Source organism: Branchiostoma floridae, chromosome 19 (genome assembly GCF_000003815.2).
Source record: "Branchiostoma floridae strain S238N-H82 chromosome 19, Bfl_VNyyK, whole genome shotgun sequence".
Lineage (NCBI taxonomy): Eukaryota > Metazoa > Chordata > Leptocardii > Amphioxiformes > Branchiostomatidae > Branchiostoma > Branchiostoma floridae.
The window spans coordinates 4,701,646-4,729,488 of record NC_049997.1 but is presented as its reverse complement, the minus strand read 5'-3'; the positions used below and the strand labels follow the sequence as shown (position 1 = coordinate 4,729,488).

The 27,843-nt window shown below is 41.0% G+C and overlaps 3 protein-coding genes across 3 annotated transcripts in view; 1 reads left to right on the top strand and 2 right to left on the bottom strand.

The window, feature by feature from the left end:
* The window catches only part of LOC118407095 (sialin-like), an 11,490-nt gene extending 9,166 nt beyond the window's left edge, over window positions 1-2,324 (bottom strand). The window contains exon 1 of the mRNA XM_035807515.1: window positions 2,226-2,324. Within this exon, the coding sequence (XP_035663408.1) occupies window positions 2,226-2,324 (99 nt within the window). The remainder of the gene's footprint in view (window positions 1-2,225) is intronic.
* A 4,337-nt stretch (window positions 2,325-6,661) lies between these two features.
* LOC118407219 (atrial natriuretic peptide-converting enzyme-like) lies at window positions 6,662-16,426 on the top strand. The gene is made up of 13 exons (XM_035807652.1): window positions 6,662-6,726; window positions 7,887-8,064; window positions 8,553-8,778; window positions 9,182-9,303; window positions 9,621-9,746; window positions 10,411-10,527; window positions 10,688-10,864; window positions 11,361-11,550; window positions 12,105-12,230; window positions 13,548-13,690; window positions 14,234-14,379; window positions 14,956-15,078; window positions 15,798-16,426. Exons 2-13 carry the CDS (start codon window positions 7,890-7,892, stop codon window positions 15,879-15,881), a joined length of 1,755 nt encoding a protein of 584 aa, XP_035663545.1. The 5' UTR covers window positions 6,662-6,726; window positions 7,887-7,889; the 3' UTR covers window positions 15,882-16,426.
* A 384-nt stretch (window positions 16,427-16,810) lies between these two features.
* Window positions 16,811-27,628, bottom strand: LOC118407090 (transmembrane protease serine 13-like). The gene is made up of 13 exons (XM_035807509.1): window positions 27,625-27,628; window positions 27,253-27,469; window positions 26,583-26,698; window positions 25,554-25,750; window positions 24,925-25,102; window positions 23,801-24,136; window positions 22,837-22,968; window positions 22,051-22,221; window positions 21,236-21,425; window positions 20,473-20,605; window positions 19,221-19,380; window positions 18,166-18,308; window positions 16,811-17,389 (listed from the first exon to the last, which is right to left on the bottom strand). Exons 1-13 carry the CDS (start codon window positions 27,626-27,628, stop codon window positions 17,222-17,224), a joined length of 2,145 nt encoding a protein of 714 aa, XP_035663402.1. The 3' UTR covers window positions 16,811-17,221.
* Between the last annotated feature and the right edge of the window lie 215 nt (window positions 27,629-27,843).

Sequence of the window (27,843 nt, the reverse complement as noted above, 5' to 3'; positions counted from 1 at the left end):
AGTTTATCATTAATGACGCTGAAATATACAACAAGTAAGAAAATTCGTTCTTTATCTCTGAAATTCGTGGAGCATCTTCCGAACGCAGCAATGCCGCAAGCGTGCCGCACGTCAAGTGAGAGGGGGCCTTAAGGCATCCTTGCAACCTTGCGACATCAGATTTCAAAGATCATCCAATAAATTGAAAGAATTGTGTTGAAGAAAAAACGATATTTTTGCTTATTCATTTATTTCTGTTGTTTTGAAACAATGTAGGCGGGCTCAGTGCTTTACTGTCGTGTGCTACATACTAAAAACAAAATGAAATGAACAAAGAAATCAGAGAAAATAAACAATAATAACAAAATAACAATATATACACAACTGAGCGTTAGAATGCTTTATCGTAGATCAAAGTCGAAGTTTCAGGGGGTCATAGATCAGCAGTCATGTTTAGTTCAAGTTATTGACTGAAAGGCCAGACTTGGTTATTATACAATACTTATGCGCTTTGTGTGTTGTGCTGTCTTTTCAGTCGCACCTACAGAATTTGTATAAAATGCCCAATGTGAAATCAAAGGTTACACACATATGTTTTTAGGTTGCAATGAGAGAGCGCAACTCGATCGACGATAGCAGAAGGGGTCTCAATAATAATTTATGTTTTTGTTAGTCTGTCTTTGCAGCTTGCCTTATCACCGTTAAATTTCCCCGGCTTGCACCAGTGAACTAAGCGGGACACCAGCACCAAGGCACCGTGAATATCGTGGCGACGTCCCGATGGTACGATTACCAGAAAGTCAGGGTGCTCATTGTAGCTCTAGTCAGTTATATTCGGACTCTAACCTCCTTAGTCCCGTCATCTCAAACTCTAAACTACCGGATAGGGACCAACACACAACTAACATGCCCTTGCTCTCGTCAGAATATCAAACTTGATTACAGGACAAGGCATATGAATGGGGATTATTCGTAGGCTTACGTGAACGTAGACGCATAACGGGACGGCATGACCGTTAATACCATTTGTTTTCGGCCGTCACACTCCTACCCAAGCCTTTATTAGAAACAAACGTTTCGGCATAAAGATAATCAAATCTCGGCCTGTAGAAACTAGAATACCTGCAGAAAACGCCATAGTGTTTGGCATGAACATACACTTACCCTCTTTGTGCACGCCATTGCAGCAGTCTTCCCTTCTGTTATGAAGACTTGTTTGTTCGACCTTTGTACTTGGAAGAATATACCTTGCGGGGGGGGGGTAAGCTCTGAATGACATGAACTAGATTTCTAGCGAGGTCAACGCCCATGAAGTCGGTTCTTTCAGATGCAGAGTAACTAATTAACACTAAACTAGTGGCACGCGAGGGGCAGAGAGAAATATTTCAGACATATTGTCCATCTATTACTGGCTGTCAGATACCGTCAATACATTACAAAGGACATCTTTGTAGGGCTTCTTTAGTTTGCACCTGCTAGCAGCCATCTGATTGGTCCTGGTCCTTGTAATCGGGTCAGGATGATAAATTGGCACCTCGACTTTGCCCTGAATTGATGTAATTGTCCATTATGCTGCATACGAGTGGGGTTTATTCTTTTATTAAGGATAAATTTACAAACTTTCCTTTACATCATAAGACATAGCATTCATCGAATATTGTACATGTGCTGGGTAAAGATCACTTATGTTGGCAAAAAAGCGTGAGTACGAAAATTTAGAAGTTAGATTCGGATTTTTCTCGTTTGCTTGTTCCGGCGTAATTTATGATTTATAGTAGCTGTGTTTACACAATCTCTCGCTGACTGGGGTCAATGTCCTCCTCTTAGGGCGGCGGCAATTGTAGGGCATGCCGCTAGGAGCACGAGTTTAGTCAGGCTAGACCAAAGGCTCAACGCAAAAGCAAATTTGAAGCAAAGGTCGATGATGACAAAGTCGGACAGGTGTCTTTAAATACAGCTTACCGGAATGTGTTACGGCGCGCTGTCGTTCGTAGGGCATTAATTAGTCTACCCGGCGATCTGATATGACATCCAAGCAGATGTAAGCCTGGCGTATTTTCTTGTTGTCTTTAATGAAATATTTGAATGTACAAAATGTAAGACTTACCCAAATGCAATATGACGTGGAACGCAGAGGTGACAACAAGTAACAATAAATCCATGAAAGAGTTTTTTTTTTTTTAAATTCACACTGTGGTCTCGTAAACAAGTACTGGACAACAGTTTTCTTTCTCTCTGTCACTGACGTCATTTATCAGTTTGCTCCGTGCTGGCTGGAACAGTTTGTCTACATCCGGGTCCTGCGCCCAGGAAACCGGATCAGTCCGGAGGAACACCAGAGCCATGACGGAACCGGAAACGGAAATGGCGGCGCTGACGTAGAAGACTTTCTGCAAGGCTGCTACAGTTTGCTGTCCGCAGTAGAATTAAGGGCTAATGACCCACCCCGAGGTGTATATGGTGTCATAACGTCTGTGCCTATGCTATAACCACCGAATAAAACCGGTGTCCGTGTCAATGTATTCTGACCAATCAGAAGGAGCGATAAACACCGGTCTGGGCCGGGCGGAATCTATGTGTTACGGCGTCATAACCAACATGGAACGGGGACTTCCGATTGGTCCGCGGCGCCTGGCTATATGATAATATTGTTTGATCAAAAGACACCCTTAACTTATGGCATAAAGGATAAGAAACAAACTTTAAAACAAATTTTAAAATTGAGTGTCATGTAACCCAACTTAGAAACAGCAAAGTGTAAAAATTTTCGTTTATTTCCTGTACAATTCGTTGAGCGATCTTTCAAATTCTATGTCACAGAGAGAGCTCAGCGAAAGCGCCGTCCTAGTGGAAATGGGAAATAAACAGCTGCCGTTATTTTAGTACTATACTATACCAAAAATTACTATACTTAAGGCAATAGTTCACATTCACCACAAAACATGTTAGCGAAATTTTGACAGATGTAAACACCTCAGTCTGTCCACAATGAAACCGCTACATGACTGTTTGCCACCGACCGCCTGGAGAAGGTTCATTTGATGCTTCAGAAATCTAACAGACTTTTGCTGCCAAACACGTAAATTTTACTCTTCTGACATACCTTAAAGTTTTAAAATTTGCATGAAATGATTTTATCTAACACCCTAAAATTTAACATTAAAAAAACAGGTCTAATGTTTTGTTTCCTATATTTGCATGCCCTGTGTGACCTTTCGTTACAGAAAATTAAACTTTATTTGTTTAAAGGTCCCCTTACCCACAAAGTATTACCGGAAAGTCAAAGGCTTTAGATGACATATTACATAACAGAGTTGGGTAGAATTGTGCCCATGCTAGTAAGTTGCATGCAGCGCTATACTATGACGATATTGTGTCTGTAAAATGTCAGCAATTTTTGTAATCTTATACTTACGTCTAGGTTTGTTCTCACTGGCCAGAGTAGAAGTTTGTTCCACAGCTAGGATTACAGTATAACTGTCTGGTCCTTGTCTAAATTATGCCTGGTGATTTGCAGTGTACATATTGCCATGGTGCCGAATCATTTTGGGTGCGTCATAGATGTAAATGACACATTCAAGTTCGGGACCGTATGTTCAATCCCAGTAGCACTAGTACTGTTTCTATATATTGATTGAATATTCAAAATACAAACCAATCTGTGAGACAAGGGCTACGGGTTTGAATAGAACTGTCCGTACCGTCTGCAGACTATTTTGCGGCGCGGGGCGTGGGACGGGGGTACATCAAAGCAGCGAACAGGAATGATCCCAGACTCTCGACGATTTAAAAAAAAAACAATGTACGATTAATGATATGGATTGAACAATACTGGACAATCTACGAACCGACTTCAATATTTGGCCTTTTGGCGTCGGCGTGGAGTAACTGGTAGAGCGTTCGACTCAGAATCTTTGGTCCTGAGTTCGATCCCCGCCGTGCCCCCGACGTTGTGCCCTTAGGAAAGGCACTTTACACGACCTTTCCAAATGGGTACCTGGCTTTGGTCGGGGAGGTAAAAGACTACCTTTACCTTCTGTCTGTACCGTGTATGTAGCACTGTTAATATTACTGTAGTTGCAAAAACTTGAGTGCAGTGCCACATTGTCCTCGTCTGTCCAAAAGCAAATAGAAAAGAATCTTTGGCACCCTTACTGAATTAGCAATGGCGTTGGTAAAACGAAGATACTGGATAATTAAACAAACAAAAACAAAAACAAGACTTACAGTGCAATTGTCTTAGTAAGGTGTGGCCTGACTGGACATTTCAAGGACACTCAATTGATATATATCTTACGTCACAATGGAGTAATCATCAGTAATTTACGGCAATTGACTGTCTCAGCCTGAAATTGAATAAATGAATGACTCAAAGCAATGGCTCATGACCACTTACGTTAGAGGTGATAGACAATGAACTAAGTCTTCACTTTAGGCCATAGGGGCATGTTCGGGCATGACGCACCCGCCATGACACATGAGTCAGGGGTAGGAGGAACCCCTTGCATCCTTGGTCGGAAGTCCTCCTAGGAGACGGAAACTCCAAACAACAAACCTGCATCTGCTGGGACCGTCTTACACGTTGCAAACAGTTGCCCCTGTAGGACTAGTGCGCCAGTGGACGAGAGGGTGGAGAAGAAGGACGTGCACACCCCTCCTTCACCTTAAAAACCCAAGTGCAGGCCAGGCAGACGGGTCGCCGTAAACCCGTCCGCCTACCATTGTCTTCCGAGACAGACGGATGCCAAAAAAAAAAGTCTTCACTTTACGTAAAGCTGCATTTGTGTTGCCATGGAATTACGAAAAACAAAGATACTGGATAAACAAAAAACAACAAGACTTACGGTGGAGTTGTCTTCAAAAGGTGTGTCCTGACTGGACATTTTAAAGGACACCTCATTGTTTTCAGTATCTTACATCACAATGGGCTAATCATCAGTAATTTGCAGCAATGGGGGTCAGAATCATCTTTATTGAGCCTTAGAATTAGACACACAAATACAAGATGAAATATTAAAATACCTAGGTCGACCCTTTTTCTGGACTTACGACGTCCAGAGGGCGCAAGGTAAAACATATTAAAATGAACAATCGTGTGCGTCGGACTGCTGAGGTACAGACTGTTTTAAAATTCTTGAAACATATTGCACATGAAGATTGCGAAACTCATATATATACTTTCTCAGACTGAAATAGAATGAATGATAGATATTCATTGTCTGTATTTCCAGTCATTTAGATTTAAACACAAAGTTATAAAGTGGACATAGATGGTCGTGATAAAAATACGTCGCTATAGACAAAAGATTTGTAATCAAAACATATAGTACATAAAGTATCTTACTGAATCAGCAATGGCGTTGGTAAAAGGAAGATACTCGATAAACAAAAACAAAAAAAAACAAGACTTACTGTGCAATTGTCTTAGAAAGGTGTGGCCTGACTGGACATTTTCAAGGACACTCCATTATTACATATCTTACGTCACAATCATCAGTAATTTACAGCAATTGACTTGCTCAGACTGAAATAGAATGAATGAAAGATCTTCATTGTCTGTATTTCCAGTCATTTAGATTTAAACACAAAGTTATAAAATGGACATGTGGTCGTGTTAAAAATACGTCGCTATAGACAAAATGTTTGTAGACAATCAAAACATATAGTACATAAAGAATCTCATCTAGGGACACATTGATTCGATTATATGGTTTGCATCTACGTATGCATCAAGTTTGGGCCATTCGAATGAAGTTTTTAAGTTGAAAATCGTTCAAAACATGAACATACACATGCTAAAAATTGCGAGAAATATCTGAAAACGGATACCAATGCCGTAAAGTGCAAATGTAAATTCTGAAATTAAAGAAAATACACCCCATAGATAGAAGAAGGAAAGGGCATAGTCTCGTAGCATTTTTTTACATCAAGTTTTGGCCATTCAAATGAAGTTTTAAAAGAGAATGAACATCGTGAAAACACGAGTTTATACATGCCGAAAATTGCAAAAGAAAAGGATTGAAATGCAGATACCAATGCCGTATGCCTTGCAAATGTAAATCTTGAAATTAAAGCAAAATATGTGAAATAACAAAAAAAAAATCTATGGTGTTAAGCTATATACTCAATGAAATTGTTTCACCCTTCCTTTTTTACCAAATTGGTTCAAACTTACTAATAATAGATTTCCTAATAAAGGCACTTTGTTTCTTCACAGGTATAATTTTTTTGGGGTCCCCAAAGGACAACACCTACGTAACATGGCCCTTATTACCAGTACAACAAATGCCTCATATGCATAGGCTTGGGCCAACACGAAGAAATACACCCTATCAAAACATAGATAGAAGAAGCATTGGTCATATTCTCTAGAATTTGTTGCTACATTTTGACCCAAAACGTTCTGTACACACCCATCAACGAAACAGACAACATTGGTCTAAATACTTCAACAACAAAGACAGAATTCTGCCCAAAATAAGACGCCATCAACAATGAGTTTATAACAATGACGTACTATAATGTTTCCAATTAAGAAATTATTCAACTATGATAAGGGTGTGTCAAAAGTGCATTTTACGTACTTACTTCAAAGGTGATAGACAATGGACTTCACGTTACGAAAAGCTGCATTTATGTTGCCATGGAACTATTGTGTAATATGACGGTATAAAAGAGAGAAAAGCTCAGTTGTCTTCATTCCTCATTCGAATTCTTCCCGAGGCGTGTTGAAGGAAGAAACAAGAGGTGAGTGTTTTGGTTTCCTCTCAGTTCTTTGATTTTTTTTTGCGCAATTAAACTCTTAAAAGATTTGTTTCTGTTATTTGGGGTTTAATGTATTGGCAATGTAACATTTTTTCCTTAATGCTGTGAGAAAACATTTTTGTAAACATTACATTTACCTGTGTTGTTATGTTAATAACCTTTGAAATAGTTGAAATTTTGAAACTTGTATCTTACCAAAGCAAATTTAGAACAGTCTCTGAGGCTAAGAAATTTTCTAAATGTTGGGGTCTCATGTCCCACCCGGGACCCGGTCTGTTTTTTGCGGAAAGTAAGAAAAATAGTTTATATCGACAAATATACGCTACTTATGCTCTGGAATAGTTTATGTACGGTTTTGGGGGGCTTTTGCATCATACTTTCGTTCCCAAAATTGCTCGACCTGGCACGGATTGGAAAAATGGCTAAGATCACGAGTTATGTGTATTTCATACCAAGGTGATACTTGTTAAATGTCACTTTACTTGAGGACATTGTTATCTGAAAGAGAAATACAGAAATACAGCATGTGAAAGTGACTATTGTATTGCTAACAAATCAAAAACGAGTACTCGAGGAGCACGTCGGTTAAACCGGTTGAACCTGTCACCAACGTATACTTGACTTGTCTAGAATAGAATTGTCTTAGCTTTTGTCTTCTTGTGCAACTTGTACGTTTGCGAGCTTTTGAGGCAAAAATTGGGAAAGCAAGTTTTTCGTTTCAAATTGTTCACTAAACTACAACAAATGAACTGGAATTTAAAAATAAGGCTCAACATGACCTTCTTCACTTTCGAACACGCATGGGCGAACAGAAAGCCAGTTTCTTCCTCAAATCATAGGGCCCGGGCCCATGTACAAACTATATTTAAAAAGACGGACTTATCAAACTTCTCCGCTTCCGATACGGTCAAACCAACCAGATATAACCGACACTAATATTTGAGTGGTCTTATTTTTACAAATACAAATATGCCAGTAACTGTTAATTGTGACATTTATGTTCGCTATGTTTCTACTATGTTTCTTTAAGCCTTCGGACATAAACATGCAAATAATATTTTTACACGCAACAGTTGCTTTGCTAAGATCTCCCAAGAAACTGAAAATTTTTCAATGATACTAAATTTAATCATTTTTTACAGAATATGCGGTTTCTGACGGTGGTGTTGTCGATGGCGCTGGCCGTTGCCATGGTAACAAATATGGCGGATGCAGGAAGACTGAGACAATCTTTGAAAGAGATGATGCGACAGTTGATAATGGAGAACAGCCAGACGACGGTGCCCCCCACACAAGGGGCCAGGGTCGGAGATGACAAGGGTAAACGTCGCTTTTTTTACCTTACATTTAAGGTTTCATTGATGTATTACTCCGAGAGATCCGAGAAAAAACAAAAACAAAAACGGCTGCATGGACGCGTGTTTTCAGTGGTGAGAAATTCCCTTTTAGCCAGCGGAACTGATCTCAAAGGTTAGATTGGTGAAAGCTTGTTTGTACCTAAATAAATTAGCTAGTAAAGTTTTGCAGCCGCGCGCTAAGTCGTATTGTATTTTGTAATAGCTATAAACATATGGATTATGGTCATTGGCAATTTTTTCCATTATATAGACTAAATGTCCTCAAAATGAAAAATTTTCCTGACATTTCATGTAGCTCTATTATGAACGCGCCGAAAAAAAGACACATTGTATAACATAGAAGTCTATGGGGAGTAGAATTTTCATCCATTTAGCCATTCTCTTAGTTGAACTATACGAACCATAGAATGGGACTATAAGCCTAACGTTTGTGAAATATTTACCTTTTAGAAAAAAATACGGTTGCCTGCGGTGGCGACTTGACGGGTACATCCGGGACCTTGGCCTCACCAAACTACCCAAACAACTATCCCGACAGTGCTGACTGCAAATGGCGAATCATGCCCCCTAGGGGCGGGCCGGTCACACTGCAGTTCCAGGACTTACAAACAGAGAACGGATACGACCACGTGTCTGTGTACGATGGTCTGACTATCAACGACCCTCTTATTGGAAAGTGAGTAGAAAATACAATACAGTTTATTTTCTTTCATTGACAAAACAATTTGTAGTGAAGTGTGCACTACTGCTTGGTCGTAAAGTCATGTATTACGTTTGTTTAGTTTCCTTTTTGTTTGTTTTAAAAGCTATCTAGAGTATTTGGGATTTCTTTATTATCATTTCTAAAACACAGAAGCTTTATGAATTGTAGATACTAAAATATCAAATTAATGTATAATCTTATACCATGGCTCTATTCTCGTTTTACGAAATTATGTATTTATAAATCATGCATATGCATATGTTACGAACATGGTACATTTAGTACAATGATACATCAACAATGATTGGATTTATATTTTTCTTTACGCATACTGTCATTTATCTAACCTGCATAAATTTTATTATCATATCTTCAGGCTCACCGGAAATACCGCCCCAGCTGACCCCATTTCCGGTACAAACACGCTAGGCATGCTGGTCGTCTTCACCAGTGATTATAGTCTCAACGAAAAGGGCTTTACTGCAACTTACGCTTCCGGTAAATATTTTCATTTTCAAAACGAACATTTCAAGAGTATTTCTTTGTAGACTTACTTGTTCACATTCTGTAGCCTTGACGAAGGGATAATGATTATCATTTCAACACATATTTATATCATCAGTTTCTGTAAAAATATTGTAACAAAAAACTAAAAGAAACATTTCATGTATTGATCAAGTTTCGTTGCAATTTGTGATTTTCAAAGCTTTATAAATGCTTATCTTAAATCTATTTCCCTATCTATGTGACATTTTCTTCAGCATTTTTATGTTTCATACTTTTATATTATTAATTGATATTAATTATGCGTTCAGACGGAAATACGCCGACCGAGTGCACCCAATACACCTGCCCTTCGTCACGTGAGTGTATCCACTGGAGCTGGCTCTGTGATGACGTCAGAGATTGTGCCGACGGAAGTGACGAAAACAACTGTTTCCGTAAGTCTTTCAGCATCCGTGTAGCATTTTTGCAACAAAACTGAAAATATTGAAATTAACAGGCTTATGTTAAAACAGACATACTATTCGACAGTTAATACGTGTTTATAACAACGCAAAACATAATAGCATTAGAGTTATATTTTGTTGTACCAATAAATACAAACAAGCTGGATGTAAACAAAGCATCAAATTTACACAAATTTGCATAATTTAACGAATGAACATTGTTAATCCATACATGTAACGCTGGTTCATCTTTATCCGAGGGTAACCTATATTCGTTGTTTGTAAGAAAAAACGTATTTAGGGATATGAAGTCGACGGACGGTGGTTTCAAATCGGAACATTTGGAATTATTGCAAATTTGAAACCCCTATCAGCAGACTTAATACTCCTAAATGTGCTGTTTTTAAAGACAATGGATAAAGGCCACCCCACGGATAAAGGTGAACTAGCGTTACATGTTAGTGCAGGTGTATTTATTTTGATCAGGATGTCCTCCATCTTCCTGAACCAGAGTCAGTAAAGCTTTTAGGGGCCTGACCAGTGAAAGGGTCGTAGAAACGTCATGAGTTGCTCAGGCTAGGTTTAAAGATTAAGCAAAATAAACTCATGCAAATTTGACCTTACTAATTACGTATGTTCTGTTGCTTTTCTTCAGAATGTGACGCCGACAAGCGTAAGCCCAGTAAAATGCCGCAGAGCTGGGTTTGCGATGGAATCACTGACTGCCATGACGAAGCGGACGAGTCTAACTGTAACGATGAACAAGTCTTTGGTAAGATTCATCTAGCTCGATACCTTTCTACAGAACTTTAAGAAATAATGTCAGCTTTCCCAGGTTTTGTGTACGAGTATAAGGTCTTAAAATCATAACATAATCTTGACTGCCGTCACATATGAACTTACATTCAACGATATGTCACATTTTCCCACAGAGGCCACGTGGTCTGCTTGGTCCGAGTGGAGTGAGTGTTCTGCTGAGTGTGAGGGTACCAGACAACGTACACGCACCTGCAACGTACCGGAAGGAGCGCCATCTTACATCACCTGCACCGGAAATGACGTTCAGATCGAAGCATGTGGCACACCCGGGCCGTGCTCTACAGAGCCACGTAAGTCCATGTTATGTGACTTGGCATTTGGTACTTATCAAAAAAATGACAGCAAAGTAATAGATGTATTTAAATGTGAATGAACTAAAAAAAATGCCTTTTGAATCATTCCCCTACGCAGAGACAACGGCGCCCACAAACCGCCTCTTGTCTGTACTCTGCTTTCTCAACCGTCACCATCAGTTCCTTACCGCCCTGCTTATAGATATTCATGAACTTACCCTTATATATACGAGATCCTTTTGAAAACTTCAAGGCCTATTCTCTGATTGGCTGTCAGCTGGTTTGTGGCGACGCCAACAGGAACTGATGGTGACGGTTGAGATAGCAGAGTACAGACAGGAGGCCGTTGGCTGTTTCTGCGAAGGAGAATGTTTTGAATTAGTACAGCTGTCTGGAATGGAGCATTTAAAAAAGAATGATTCATCTCATTGGTTAATTTTCTTGATCCGATCATGGTCTGACCAATGGAATGCTTCTTTTGACCCACAAATAGAAAGCGGATGCGGAACCCGCCAATCAGAGAGAAGCAACGAGCGCATCATCAACGGTCAGGACGCACAGCGGGGGGCGTGGCCGTGGCAGGTGCAGCTGAAACGAGGCTCTGGTTCCATCCCTTTCTGCGGCGGCACCTTGATTGACAGGGAGTGGGTCCTGTCGGCTGCTCACTGCTTCCACGGTTTTAAGTACGCAATCAAAATATTATTTTTGGTCCATCGTAAAAATATCATAAGCTAGCTAACACAGAACATTCTGTAATACTATTTTTGCATAAATATTTTGTAGATTTCTTCACCCTGAATTTATATGAAACTTGAAATTTGGCGCAAAGGTTCAGAATTATATTTCATCCAGGCAAATAAATAGACAACTTAGGCTTAGGACACATTTCCAAAGCGGGGCCCGGGTTGTTCTAAAAAACAAAAAAATTAAAATGTATACCTAAAAATATATGCTCAAATCCTACCCATGCTTCTTATTTTGACATTTCGTGTATTTTGATGTATTTTATATCATATTTTCGCTCGCTGAAGCTGCCCGGCCGGGGCCCGGTTTCAAAATATAAGCTAAGCCTAACATGGCAAAACCCAATTTATGATCAAGAAAAATCATCTTTAGAATATTCTCTAATGCAAGCGGAGATTGTAGTGCCTGTTGGGATAATACTTTTCAAACACTGTACAGGCTTCAATGTCTTGAATTGTGAAAACTAACAAGAATGGTGTTTTAAAAAATGTAGCTGGCGACCGACCGACCTTCACGTGGTGATCGGAGCACAAAATCTGCGCACCCCTCCGATAGACCAAGGCTCCATCGTGGTCACTCCCCTACAGTTCTTTGTCAAGGAAGACTACGATCCTAACAGGTGAGTCTTATTTGAATATTTCCATGTAGGGGGCTTTCACACTCATGTCACTTAACATGTCAATGAAACGTACCTGTGCTAGCCCGGGTGCCAGAATGTTTCAACAGTCCACATAGCTCTGCATGATAGATGTGGACTACATCCAGGCTAGACGTTCGCTAGCGACCATACTCCTACGCCAGGGTTGTAGCCAGCCTGAAATCATTTTCAGTCCCCTTGATTTTGAATGGGAATCCTATCGAGCACCGAAGGCATGGCGTGACGTTGCGCGTCATTTCTAGGGGGTCTGGGTCCCAGAAAGGTTTTAAATCAAGACCCTCTGAAACACTATTTCCTGCATTTTGAGGTGCAAATTTTGGCTGTAGACTAAGCTGTTCAATGGCATCTGTTTTGGTGAAGAAGAACACATGGGTTTCAGTTTATTTATATCTTTACATATCAATTTTTGTCTGTCCCAGGGGACGGAATGGGGGAAACTTTTTTCAGTCCCCAGCTGCAAAATTCCTTCAAAGGACTGAAAGACAGGTGCTGGCTACAATCCTGTCCTACGCTTTTTAGCGGGCGGTAACTCCAGAACGCATTGCGTTTCAAAATTTCGTTGCCACGCGTTTCATGGAATCTTCCTGTATTATCTTCTATTAGCTGTAAACCATTGAAATAATACAAGGCGATCTCTAGATCAAGATGTCTGAGAATGCTTCAGTTATGATTCGCTGAAACGCAAGAAAGCTGCATTAGCCTAATGACGTCACGTGAATTTGCTATCTTCAACATCATGAGTCAACAATAACGTGCACACTTTGTAATGTCATTTTCCTGAATGAATGAATGAATGAATGAATGGTTTATTTGTTGCACAACACAACTTCAGTAAAAACATTTGTCAGCCAATTGGCTGAATTGCACGTTTTTTTTCCACCAAAGCCTTAGTACATCGAGTTAAAGACTATCTGATGAATAAGACTTATACACACTAAAACTAAGTATCCTTTAAAACTTTATATAAATACATGATGTATAGGCAAGAGACGGAAACATACATTCCTACAGCCGTGTGCCCTATATGTTTGATATCCAAATAACCTTGCAGCGGATATTTGCCATGGCTGTAATTTTGTACATTTTAAGAATACTTTACACGCTGTGCCTTTTTTTGTTTAACTCTGGTCGCTGTAGAAAATTCATTTCTTTACAGACTGCCAACTCTCATTCTCTACTGTTTCTGCCAAGTAGAAATACAGATTCCGAGATTTTGAACATTTGAACATTTGTTTGATTAGACAAATGTAAAATGACTCTTACTCCTATCATCCACAGGATTAACAACGACATTGCCCTAATCAAGATCCCACCAGTGGACTACCCTACTGACTACATCAACTCGGCCTGTCTACCGGAAGCACAGGAAGTGTTCAACGGCAACTCCCTGTGTTTCACCACCGGCTGGGGAGTCACTGACGGTAAGTCTACGACATAAAGGGTTTCCTCTATACCATCAGTACTAAATGGTAAATGAGAAGTGCAGTGACGTTCTAAGTCCGCAGCGAGGCGTTATTGTAACGTCATGATTCCCTTTCATATATCTACACATTACATGTCAGGGAAAATAGTATAATTGTTGTCGGGCTGTTACGTAATTATGCGATTTTAACAGCAAGAAAAATTTACATGTTACAATTCTTCTTATACTTTTTGGTGCATAGGGAGGTGCAAGTGCACGCTTTTTTAGTTGACAAGTTGTGCAAACACTAACTTTTAAAGCAAGGACTCGTGGAGATGAACATTTGGATACAGTATTCTCATTCTGAGTTCTAAAACAGAAAAAAAAAACTTTTTGATATAACCCGATAGTTTGCCACGACATGTATGCAATGATCGCTCACTCGGTGGTTTATTCAGAGGTTTGGTGACCAACCATAATTTTTGACGTACAACTCAAATGTTGTAATGCATAACCAAGTGTGCTTTCCTAAAAATTCATATTTTGTCTCTTTCTTGTACAGAGGGGCGCATGGCAGATGTTCTACAGGAGGCCCGCGTACCCCTCATCGACAACGGCGTGTGCAACGGTCCTACATCTTACGCAGGCGCACTAACGGACAAGATGTTGTGTGCAGGCTATCTGGCCGGTGGAATCGATGCTTGTCAGGTTAGAACTCCTTCTTTTTTTTCTTCATCTCCTTAAACGTGAAAGGAAAGATACGTATGGTAGCCACCTTAGTCTTCCTCATTTGAATACGTCGAGTTAAGTCTATCAATTGTAATGGCAAATTTTAACTGTCACAATTCCCTTCTGCACTGTCCTCGTAGATACACTTTTCTTCCATCTATTTGTTTGAAGTCTTTTCTTACAGTCTTTCCATCTGTTTCGAAAACATTGAAATTCTAATGAGGTTAAATATTGTATGTCTAAACGGCCACTTAGAATGGACGAAAGAATATTAATTGATACCTAGATTTTTGTGAAATATTGCGTATCTCCAAGCAGATAAATTGTTCGGAGCTACTCTGTCGGTCTTTTTCGATTCCAAGGCTGTTTTTCTCTTAGAGAAATGTGTACGGGAAAGGACAAAAACAAGAAAAAAACTTATTGTGCTTATTGACTTGCTACATAAATATGCATATCTAATTAGTGATCATTTCTGAAATTTCACGAAATCAAAACAACCAGTGAACAACAGTTGTTTCCACATACTAAATGTTTATTTTGCTTGTTATCTTGCAGGGTGACTCAGGGGGTCCGTTGGTTTGTCAGAATAGCCAGGGGCGCTGGTCTCTGGTCGGCATTACGTCATGGGGCTACGGATGCGCCAGCGAGAACTTCCCAGGAGTCTATGCGCGCGTACAGGTGAGCAGCCATCTTGATTTAAGAGACTTCTTCTGTCCACTTGGCTTAATCTCATACACTTATATATAGCTATTCCTGTAGTGTATCAATGTATATATGTATCACCCCACCTATACATGTATAATGTTGATAAAATGGCAAAGAAAAACTTGTTTTGTAGTTGAGAAATGTATGTTTCGTTGTACAAAGCTGGTTAATGGACATCGTCTTTTAACACGCTTAGTACATTACGTATGATCCATGGACTTGCTTCCCCATGGAGTACAATCTGAAACTGTTTAAGTAAAGGGTGAACAGACATCTTTTTTAGCAATACAGTAATGTAACCCAAAACGCTTGAGTGGCTCAATGAGCCTTGTTTTGCAGTGAATCCTATTAAAGTAAAAAATAAAAGTGTTAGACCGAACTAGAAAATCATGACTCCGTGACACACTCACTGAGAGGCCCCCCTACTCATATTGAAAATTGTAGTAGGTTCTTTAACGGGCTTGGCACGTGTCTTTCTTCAAACAGCCAAAAGCGGCCCCCTCTTCACGTTCCGTCTGAAACCGAGTTTAAATACAATTTTTCACCTGAGTTGAGTGCGGAATTTGGTATTGTCCAACTGTCATTTACAATGGCAAAGCATTGATTGTGACCTGTTAGGGATTCGAACTCGTAACCTTTAGATTCTGGAAGACAGCATTGGACTTACGAGTTTTTCCTTTTTACACCAACAGTCATTCCTGCCATGGATTGCGGACAAGATGGCGGCCAACCGCGAATTTATCGATCCCGAGGGATCCGGTGATAACGTTAACTAAGGAGAACCAAGGAACGAGAAGATGACGTCAGATGGGAACGAGATTAGTAGTGTCTAAGTTATAGTATTGCGCCATATTCAAAATAAGTCCGTTTTTACGTACACTGGTAATTTATGGCGAATCAAACGGTTAAACAACGTAAAACTTCTAGCAATCGCGACAAAAAAGCAATATCTTTTATAGCTTAAAATGCCAACTAATACTTTCTATTCATACCATCATTTAATACTGGCAATGAATGTCGATAGATATCTTAAATTTGGTATTTTACACTTAGGGCTTTAGAAAACCTCATAGTGCGTTAAGAAGCCGTTGTGCTTTACACTATTGTATTTTGTCTTAAGGCGCTAGGTCATGGCTAATATGCAACTTTAAGTCAAGGTGTGTTTTACTCTTGTAAAACGCCAAAGCTTTTTGGTCGTCATAATTCATGACGCATTTGATATGTTATGTGTAACTTAACTTAACTTAGGGTATGGTTTTTACGTCAAAATCAAAACCAATTTGCATATTGTTGTTTGATCCAATAAAAGTATTTGAACTGATATAGTATCCCCGTGTGTTATTACTTTTGATAGGTGTGATTATTATGTCAAGTAAGAAAATTGACCGTCGTTTTTAACGTTGTTTTGACAGTATCAAATCTGCTAGGTAGAAAATGGGGGGGGGGGGGGAATGCAGTTCCTGATGATACAAAAGGGGCATTTAAAAACCCCAAAAAAACTTTTGCCATTGTGTCCTTGCTAACTATACAATAAGAATCATGTACAGTAAATTCGTATTTGATTCCTGTATTTTTGGAAAGAGGTATTTTTGGAATAATCAATTCATTCATTCATTCTTCACCTCGTTTGAACATATGTCCATTCAACCTATCATTTCTTTAATAATTTGTTCTATGATACACACAAAAATTCGACATCCAACACTTCATTTGCTCTAGATAGTTTTAATTCAAATATGATAAAAAAGAATATCTGACAAAAATCAAAAGTGATTATGCAAAACATGCTATTTAGTATGAAACGTGATATGTTAGGAAGATCTGGCATCTCTACCCAGATTAAATGAACTCAGGAATTAACACAGTGGAAAACATTTATAAAATTTCGCTATATCCGTAAAATTAAAATAAACCTTTACGTTTATAGTTAAATGATGTAATCTGCATAATGTCTAGTACATTGACGCAATTCTGAAACTGCTTAAGAGAATTTGCATACAAACAGGCATATGTAAATTGAAAGAAAAAAACATAACATCTATCTAAAGACAATATGCACGAAGTTCGGATTGGTAACTCAAAGTTCCCGGATGGTGACCTTTGACACGTGACGTCACTAGTTATTTTCGATCTTCTCCTTGATCCAGTCGATGTAGTTGGCCACGCGGGCGTAGACACCTGGGTAGCCGTCATCAGCACAGCCGAACCCCCATGACGTAATGCCTACCAGCTGCCAACGGCCGGACGTCTCCTCCTGACACACCAATGGGCCACCCGAGTCTCCCTGTCAATCAATCAATCAATCAATCAATCAATAAATGAATCCGTCAATCAATCCGTCAATCAATCAACAATGAGCAACTGATCAGTCAAAGTTTTGGAAAAAATGACTAATTTAAAAAATCTGGTACCAACACTTTAAAATGTATTTATGATATTCTTAGTTATTATCCTGCCCACAAAAATTACTATGTCAATCAATCAATCAATCGATCGATCCGTCAATCAATCCATCAGTCAATCACAAATATGATAGACAACCCTTTGAATGTCCCTAGAAGAAAGCCGTCTTCTATTATTTATATTGAAGAAATGACTGAACACTAAGAGTATGGTTCTTCATTTTTGTTTTTAACATCGTCTTATTTGATATTGGGACTGATCGTGTTATTAGTAGCCATATTTCGATATTTTGTGGGAAGTATACTACAAAGTTTGCATATCTTGTAGCTGTTTTGTACGAATTACAGTATGGTCGCGGCCCAAAATTTATGAGCACACGGACGTCATCCATGTAATCAAATCAACGTGGTCTTAAGTTAGTCTCTATCAGACTGCGGGTCGCTGGAAAACCGTAGAAATGGAACAAATAGCCGGCCAGAGAAGTACAGCTGGCTAGGCAACAACGCGCGACCTGCGGATTCTACAAACTCCGTAGGTCGCGCGCTGTTCCCTAGCCGGCTGTACTTCATTTGTTACATTTCTACGTTTTTTCCAGCGAACCGTAGTCTGGTAGAGTCTTAAATATCTAAACATATCGAGTGGCGAGTTGTTTGGTACCTGACAGGAATCAACTCCACCATTGACGTAACCAGCGCACAGCATGTTGTCTGTCAGGTGAGACTCTCGGTAAGACGACTCAGCAGCGCAGTTCTCTATCAGGGGAACTCGGGCCTCCTGAAGGATGTCAGCTTGGGTATTGTCTGGAAAAGTACATGGATGAAGTATGGTGTTGATAACAGTTGATTAGAAAACTTTAGTGTGAAACTTTCTTTGAAGTAAAAGCCGCCGAATGTATCGACGTAATATCACTCACACACATGTATATATACATACATACATACATACAACACACTCAAGCACACATAGGTGCACGCGTATGCATACACTCAAAGATACGCTGGCGCACGCTCAGACAGGCACACCACACACACATGCACACACAAACACATACACACATGGACACACACATAGACATAACCCTCAAACACACACATCCACACACACACACACACATCCACATATCCAAGCACAGACCCCTCACAACACAACACACACGCGCGCGTGCACACACACACACACACACACACACACACACACACACACACACACACACAGGTAAATACACGGACAAGCAGATTTGATAATTAGATTGATATCACCATGTTGTTTGAAAAGAATATCTTCAAGCAGATGTTCGGCTGTGTCTAGTGACAAATTGATTATTAATAGACAAATAGACAAATCTTTATTGACACGACAAAAGCACAGCGGCTTTCGTAAGGTCTACATGTATTAATTAAACAACTGTTGCTCCAGATGGAATTTCAAGCTGATGTGAGGTTCCGTCCACCCTTTGCTGCATTGGTTACCATACCTGGTGTTTTAATAAACACATTCCAGTGTATATATATGGAAAGATGTCATATCCCAACGTGCAAACCATGAATACGTCGCGGTTCTGATCGAAAGCTTGTTGGTAAGCGCTTTATTTTGTGTACGGATATAAGGTCTTACAGATTGTATCATTATGTTAACTACTGTCACAGATTAATTTACATTCAAGTACGTCGCGGTTGTTGATTTTTTTTAGAATTGGATAAAGTTTGACTTACTTTCAGTGACGCCCCATCCCTGCGTGAAACAGGTGGAATCTTTCGTGAATGTGGTGCCAGACACATCCGGGACCTCTAGGCAGGCGGAGTTGACATAGTCATTTGTGTCTACATCAACCGCTGGGATCTTCACCAAGGCGATGTCGTTGTCCAGCTGTTTTGGAAACAAGAATTTTGTTCACAAAGTGTCTTGTAAAATCTAAATTCTGATACTTTTTGGCATTACATTATGTGTGACACATCTTTTCACCCACTCAAATCGGTGTGGAAGGGTTGGAACTGGCCTGGGGAAGCCTTGTAGCATTGTACTACCGGGCCACTGAACATAACCCATGCATCTCCTATTGGGACACTCTACATGTGAAGGTGCACTTGCACCAAGCTTGCGTCACAGCGGGGTTCGTTCACTGCGTCACTTTTTTGTTATTTTCTCCGATATTTTATAATTTAGACATTGCGTAATACGTAAAAAGTATGACTTAAAAGACGAAAAAATAAACAAAAAGTAAGAAACATCGCTCTTTACCTCCAGAATTCGTTGAGTATCTTTCGAACCCAGCAGTGACGCAATCGTGACGCATGTACAGTGAGAGTGCCTTAAGTGAGGCGATGGTCCCAATTGGAAAAGGGAGCCATGTCGGGCAGTGTTTTTTTTTCTCCTTCGGACGCGATACTTACATGGCCCAGTGGGACACCTTGCGGCTCAAGGAGTATTTTGGGCCTGCCGGGACCCGGGCTGAATTTAAGTCGGACTTAAAATGAACTCGGGGCCGGTTAAACAAATAGACGCCGTATACCAATAAGAGCACACCTATAGGTACCACCGCGGTTTCCGACACCCCGCCCGGACAAATGTGGTTTCAGAGCCCGGCCGGGGCTATTGAGACCAAAGCCGGGGCAGTTGAGCTGGCCTCAATCATAATGCTCCTGATTTACGTAGAAGAGATGCTGTTACAGTTATGTATATGTAACCCGTAATGTATTATGTAATACGTAATATCTGTAGCCTGTAACATCGTAATGGCCTCCAGGTCACACCTTGAAATTCCCATCGGGTCGTGTTATTACATTATGACAATTGCAATGAGTAAAACAATACGCTGACTACTGACTATTTAAAGAACTATACGGCCACATGCCAACGCGGGCAAAAAGACGCACCGAAAACAAAAGCTTCTTAAACTCATAGGTAACAACTAAAGTGACAACAAAACCTCCATTCAAGTATGGAATAATGTAATAATGCCCTTACAGTCTTGTTGCTGTAACCGCTGTGCAGTATGATTTTCGTCGGGTTGATCAGCAAAGCGCCGGCCTCCATCGGATCCCTCCTCAGACGATGTTTCCCAAGAAGAATCGTGAACTTGCTGACGTCCGGTGGTCCGCTGTATAGGATAAACAATGGCATTTAAGTTGATAAGATGCCAATTGCAGAAAAATTTACCAGTAGTATGGTAGAACATAATGAAATCACATTATTCAGGTGGTGCAAGTTACAACCGGTAGAAAGTCATCCTTTTTAGCATACGTTATAAAAATATACAATGTACTCATACATGTAGATGCGTGTTCGTTTGTGCCCTGACAACAAATACAACAGCCACCACATTATGCATACATTTCATTTTGCGAAGAACACGGAATGATAGAGTACGCATGCGCACCAACATGGATATAGGGTAATATGTCAAAGCAGAAGGCCCGTGAGATATAAATAGATACCTTCTAGAACTCCTAATGTGACGGCAAAATAAATCCCATAGAGTCGTATCTTAAACGTTTTCGGGCATTTAAAGACGGCTAGACTTTCTGAATAACCTCTATTGTTTAGAAGTAAAAGAAAAGAATGACAGAAGAAATAAAAGGACTTGCCAATAAATTAGTCTTTAAATCGCTAATAGAATGCAAATCAAGGACATCAACATGGTGGTTAGCACCTGTGTGTTTCATTTTTATGGATACTGAGTTCAAACGCACAAAATCATGACACAAGAAAAACAGTATATTACACGTACTTCGGGTCATGGTAGCAATGCGCCGCGGTGACGACCCACTCTCGATCGATCAGAGTGCCTCCACAGAACGGCTTCTGTCCCCAGGTCACCCCGAGCTGGGCGATCCACGGCCACGAACCCCTCACGGCGTCCTCTCCGTTGATGATCCTCACACGGCCCTGCTCAACCTTCCTGGTGCCGCAGTCATTTTCTACAGAGCACAACGAATATTTAGTGGCAGCTGGCCAAGTCCTACTTGCCCCTACTCCTCAAGGAGGCGAGGGGAGGGGGCTGATGATCTACGCAAGCCTGACCTTGTGTCGTGCTCTCTCGCGAGATCGAGACTCGGTCACCTTTCATGAACAAGATGGACTGGTAGCCGTCAAAAATTTGGAGGAATGTACCTTACCTTTAAAAACAGTCATTGCTTGAAGAAAATTTGGAGTGAAAGACAAAGAAGACTTCACTTCCGTCCAAGGAATGCCAAAGGGACACAGAGGGTCCACCTGTCTTTTATGCTATCTCAATTCTATCTACATAGCTTTGACCACCTAATTAAAGTGGTCAGTATTTAATCTGACGTCACATATTCAAAATGGCGCCATCAAATGATACTTAGGCTCTCCTTGAACTTTTCTGCCGTATAGAAAAGGTTTGCATTTGACTTTTTGGACACTTAACATACCAGCATACTGTGTTGTATGCTATGATCACATGGAGTATCAAAAATCGATTGCTACTTTTAGCATAAGAATTGACGAACTTGATCGCTACTTGTCTATCAAAGGTTTGTCTCTAGTACGCCCTACCTGTATTAAGAAAAAAAAATGTTCTACCTGGTTCAGGTGTGCAAGGTCCCGGCGATCCACACATCTCATGTTGAACATTAGAGCCTTCCGAGCATTCCTGTCCTTCTTCGTATCTGACGCACTGGCGCGTCCGGTTTCTGGTGCCTTCACAGTCCTTAGAGCAGGGACCCCAGTCACCCCACTCTCCCCAGTGGGCTTCTGAAAACCCAAAAAAATGAATCAATGCAATATAAAGAGTTGCTGTCGCACCGTGTCTCTTAAACTGGCTAACAGTGTTACGGCCAACGGTGGAGTATGTGGAGAAGGATAACCTCAAGCCAACCATTCACACTTACGCCACATCTTCAGAAAAGATGCTGAAGCCGCATGATTCCCGTTTTGAACCAACACACAACAAACATGTTTCGCCGTGTGGCTTCGTCAGTGTTACTGCGAACGGCGGATATACCGTTTATCTTTTCAGTCACGTTTGAGACTGCGTTCTCATTACTGCAGCGCCACCATGCGGTAATGACTGGTAAGCATGTTCAGAAACTTATTCTTGTGACCACCTGAAAGAAGGCCTGTTGCTGTTGTATGAATTATAAACAGTTGGATATAATAAGAAAGGAAATCACAAAAGCTTTCTAACGATATACAACACATGGAAAAGGATGCAGAAACAACGGTAATACAGGTAAACTGAAGTTAATACTCCAAACATGTTGCGTCCAGATTAGTAGTGGAGATGTAGTATAGATACTGGTCCAACACACATGCCTTTATATAAACACATCACGTATATGTGCGGACTCAGGACATGTGTTAACCTACCTAGTACAGTAGGGGGAGTTGGCGGTCCCTCACACCCCACCTCGTCTGCGCCATCAACACAGTCGTTCAGTCCGTCACACACCCAGTAGTACGGCATGACGTAAAACGGCTTGTGGATGTGTCGATCACACTCTGTCGGTAAAAGACCAAAAATGGTGCGTCAGTGTTGTATCCCAGATGGTCTTCTATCCCAGAAGCGCTTCTGAGAAGCACATCTGGGATAGGTCTGCATCCCAGATGTGCTTCTATCCCAAAAGCGCTTCTGGGATGGAGTACGTCTGGGATAAATCAGTCAGAGATAAAAATCGTTTCCCGTGACGTCACAGTGAAATCAAGATGGCGGCGGGCTCGGAAATATGGATTTCAGTGATTTGTATACCTCAAGCAGTCTTGAACATCTACATTGTTACACACTGAAATGACCTTAATCAAGTTTTCAAAGGTTAGGGAAGAAAAGAAAATAATACAAATCAATTTTTCATCAAAGAAATGCCAAGTAGGGTTCAGCCACGATGTACCAACATGGCTGTCATTGCCTTCCACACTGTTTAAGTGGGTGAAAATGCATTTATGTCTACATTCAGTGTAGACCTTTATGTGCTATGACGCCTACACATTCCATATTATTGTATAATTCTTAGTCATTGCAAAGTAAATGCAGTGTTATATTATCAGGCATGTAATTTATGTGCATTTTGTTTGAACTCCTTGTATTTTTGTGTCTTTGGTCTTAGTACATGCTTGTGTAAGTTAACATTTAAATCCCTTCGAACTTTTCACAATCTAGTACTCTTTACGAATAATTGATATCAAAATCATATTCAAAGGTTCAAAGGTGCTAGATCGGTCGACATACAATTACGTAATTGGAAAGATGAACAATATTCGCTCATGTAGATATTACAATGAAGAAAAGTAAAGGCCAACGCTGACTGGGCAACTTATCCTGCGGATGGATACTCACCAAAGCATCGTGCTTCGTCACTGCCGTCCTGACAGTCAGGAGTGCCGTTGCACTCATAGCGCTGGTGTGTACATTCGCCGGACCCGCAGGCGTACTGGTACTGCGGGCACTCCACCAATGGAGGGGGTGCAGTCACTGGAGGGGCCTCTGTCGCTGGAGGTGCCTCTGTCGCTGGAGGAGCCTCTGTCGCTGGAGGTGCCTCTGTCGCTGGAGGAGCCTCTGTCACTGGGGGTGCCTCTGTCGCTGGAGGGGCTTCGGTCGTTGGAGGTGCCTCGGTCGCTGGAGGGGCCTCGGTGGCTGGAGGGGCTTCGGTCTCTGGAGGGGGCTCTGTCGGAGCTAAGGTATATACAAAGTTTAACTTAATCACTGGAATAAAGCCTCACAAGTGAGATGCACACAGAAAACGCCCCCATTCCTCGGAGGCTTGGCAACAAGAAGCGTTAGTTTGTCCATTAGGAAAAGAAAAAAAAATCGTCCGACAGGCAGTTGTTTACCTTAATTACACACCTTTTTACACAGTGGGAAAAGATGAAGGAAGACTGAATACAGCTACAGGACTCTTCAAAGACTGTAGAGGCAGAACACAGTGGGTGATGATGATGATGATGACGATGACACACATGTATCTTCAGCACAACGTTTTTGGTTCATTTTTATCAATTGGATAAACACTGACTACATCCTTGTAAGCAGAACCTACTGCATGTAACGCTATGTGTCAAACAACAACGCTTGAGTATCGGTCTCTAATCAGTTCATTTTGTTGCGTTGGTGCTGGTCAGCCATCAGACTATCAGATACGCTACTTTCTGCTGTCAGAGGGACATCAGCAAGCCAATCACGCTTCCCCCTGACCACAAGCGATGACATGATTGGTTGCTGATGGCGGGCTAACGCTAACAAAACTATATGGATGTGTGGATCTCTAGGAGATACGCCAGTACCTTCGCTCAACAAATGCAAGTGTTGGGCCTGGGTTATTTGTCTATTCTTAACCAGGGGATACATATTGCCTTCAATCGGCGTGTATCAATGTGGTTGTTATAGGCAAAGACGTTGACAATGCGAGGTTGCCCTCTGGCACGTTAGCTTATACTGCAGAATGTTAGTTTAAAACAACTCACCACACTCACCGGTACAGACGGCCCTGAAGCTTGCCGAAAACCCGCGACCAGCGACGCTTCTGTCGGAGTGGAAGTGCAGGTAGAGCGTGTTGCCTGTGGACCGGACAGTTTGCCCCTGAAGGCTATCACCGCAGTAGTCTCCGATCTTCTCGGCATTGCTGTTGGACCCGTCTCGTATCTAAGATAGATTGAAATGTTTCAATAGGTTGCAATTAGTTCCACACTGCTTTGTTACTTCTAAGAAATAATAGTTTGGAGTTAAACAGAAGGCCGCAAAAAGGACACATATCACTAAACTTGAGAATATTCTTATCACGAAGAAGAAATACTACTAGGAGGTGCCTCGACCACGTTTAACAACCTCATTACTCATACTTTGGGTACCTACTGGCTGGCAAACTACACCAGATGATTATTATTACTACATCTGTAGTATTCGAACCCAATGGTTTCACGACACTACCGCAAACCTGCAGCGAACCTGAGACAAAGGCTTTTGGGAAATGTGGAAATGGTGAATGGACCTAGATATTATTACTAGTAGTATCTGTTACAACATTATTAGATTTCACAGTGAAAACTGCAGTTTTTTTCGTTCGTCATATATAGTTTATCGGTCAATATCTTACCTGCAAGTAATCATATGCACAATTTGATTCCGGTCCTTCGAGATCAAACTCGTCGAATGTGAGTTTGACAGTAGCTCCGACTTTGACTTGGATGACCCACTCACAGTCCGTGTTGTTGGTGTACCGGTCCAAGAATCCGAATCCCGGGCTCGTGATTGGCTTATTGGTGTCAATCACGTGACCACCACAGGTTAACCCTTAAGGAACAAAAAAGAAAATGCATTGGTAGACATTTACTATTAAAATGTTTAAGGTCGTCAACATTAGATATAAAGTAGTTTATGCTTTTTTTTTGCTATTTTATTCTGGGTTTCCTAGCTCTTTTAAACCCGTAGTAGCAGTGGGTTGTTATCCACTGTGTCTAGAACACTGTATTGAAAGCTGGAGTAGCGCATACCACCGCCTATTTTTACACCTGGAAGGGGTAAAGGGTCATTTGGAGTGCCTCAAGGACATACCCTCTAGCCAGGAATGCCAGAAATACCCGTGGTCTCTCGATCAAAGCAACTCAACCATTCGAAGGAACTACATAGAAAGTCGGCTGTGTTGCTTATATACCAGTCTTATGTCGAGAGACTGTCATCCAGCCTTCCGGATCGTCCTGCAGATTAGCAATGAATCGCTTGAGGGCGCTTTTTCTCCCGTCAAGTATTGCGCGATTCTAGAGTGGTGCCACACTGTGTACTTCCAGTCATTCACAGACTACCCTAACCCCCATTTCATTCTTATACTTCATTACCTCCATGAAAAATGGTGGTATAGTTTTTTGTGTGTCTGTGTGTGTCTGTGTGTCTGTCTGTCTGTGTGTTTGTTTGTGTTTCCGGATATTTGTAGTCAGCATAACTCACGAACCTCTTGATGGATTGTAATGATATTTGATATGTTGGTAGGGGTTGGGAAGACAAAGGTCAGGGGCGATTTTGGGCCCCCTGGTATGTGACCTTGATACTGCAGCAGAACTTTGATTTTTTGTATCTTTTGACCTGGACATGCCATGGTCTTAATGTTTTGGCATTTCTGTTTGCTTACCTTTATACGACAATGAAAACCCCTTTTCTGTGACACTTTCATCACTGGTGAAGAGAACAGTGAGGCTGGGACCGGAGCTCATGATGGTCGAGCGATCTCTCGCATCGCCGTTAACACTGGGAAATACATGGAAATGTCAAAGCCATTATTTTGTTTGGATAGAAAAGTTGTAAAAGTGCAACAAGCTTGGAGGATGTCTTCTCCATTGCAAACGTCAATGTTGAGTCTTGTTTATTGGATAAACAGAAAACAAACACACAATCTCCCTCATTCCTACACACGAGCACGCAAATGCACACACACACACACACACACACACACACACACACACACACACACACATACACACACAAAAAATGCACACGCAAACACATGCGTACACACACACCCAAACACAAACAAACAAACAAGCACACACAAGCACACAAGTACACGACGTACGCACACAGATGCACACAGATACACACACATACAAATGCACACACACAAACACACAGACACACCCACACATACACACACAAACATACATACACACACACACACAAATGCATACACACGCAAACACATACATACACACATAAGCACACGCACACACAGATACACACACACGCGCGCAAATCTTTATTTTCTTCGATGTTGTTTTTTGTTGTTTAAACTGTTTACATCTTACCTCTTTATCACAGGTGCCGTTACGCTGTCGCCGTCGATAAACTTGACGACGTCGTACGCCCGTTCCGTCTTGAAGTCTTCAATCTTTAAGAGCACGCGGGAGTTGTCGCCTGGCAGCGTGATGGTCCAGGTGCAGGTCAGGCTACTGTCGTAATTCTCCGGGTAGTTTGGTGACGTAATTTCACCTTCCGGGTCCGTGAATAGTCCGCCGCATTGCGCTGTGAAAGATCACAATAAAAACCGTCACTTACACTCTTCTTGTATCAGTCCGCTGTAGTTCAAGTAGTGCCTCGTGTAAACTTAAAAGTTTAAAAACAGCGTAGCGAACAATTATCATTAAGACAATGAGAGATGGTAGACTTCACTCCCTTACCCATTCTTCTTTGAGACACTCCCAGTTCAAGAGACAAAAGAAATAATGGCACGAATGGTGTATGTTCATGCCTCATTAAGGAGTGTTGTGTGAATACAACATAGATTATGTTGAAATAATACTATTTCTTTATCCAACACAAAAATAGGACTCACACAAGTTTAGTATAATTTTTGCGCTGGATATTACAGTTAAACTAGTTAAAGAACGACTTCTACC

Bases quoted from the DNA above. Each gene is read 5' to 3' on its own strand.
- LOC118407219 (XM_035807652.1), top strand. From the start codon at position 7,890: ATGCGGTTTCTGACGGTGGTGTTGTCGATGGCGCTGGCCGTTGCCATG. The intron at 8,779-9,181 runs GTGAGTAGAAAA...TCATATCTTCAG, and splicing joins AACGACCCTCTTATTGGAAA to GCTCACCGGAAATACCGCCC. The intron at 15,079-15,797 runs GTGAGCAGCCAT...TTACACCAACAG, and splicing joins GAGTCTATGCGCGCGTACAG to TCATTCCTGCCATGGATTGC.
- LOC118407090 (XM_035807509.1), bottom strand. The intron at 20,606-21,235 runs GTACGTGTAATA...TATCCTATACAG, and splicing joins CATTGCTACCATGACCCGAA to CGGACCACCGGACGTCAGCA. The intron at 18,309-19,220 runs GTAAGTCAAACT...GTACTTTTCCAG, and splicing joins GGGATGGGGCGTCACTGAAA to ACAATACCCAAGCTGACATC.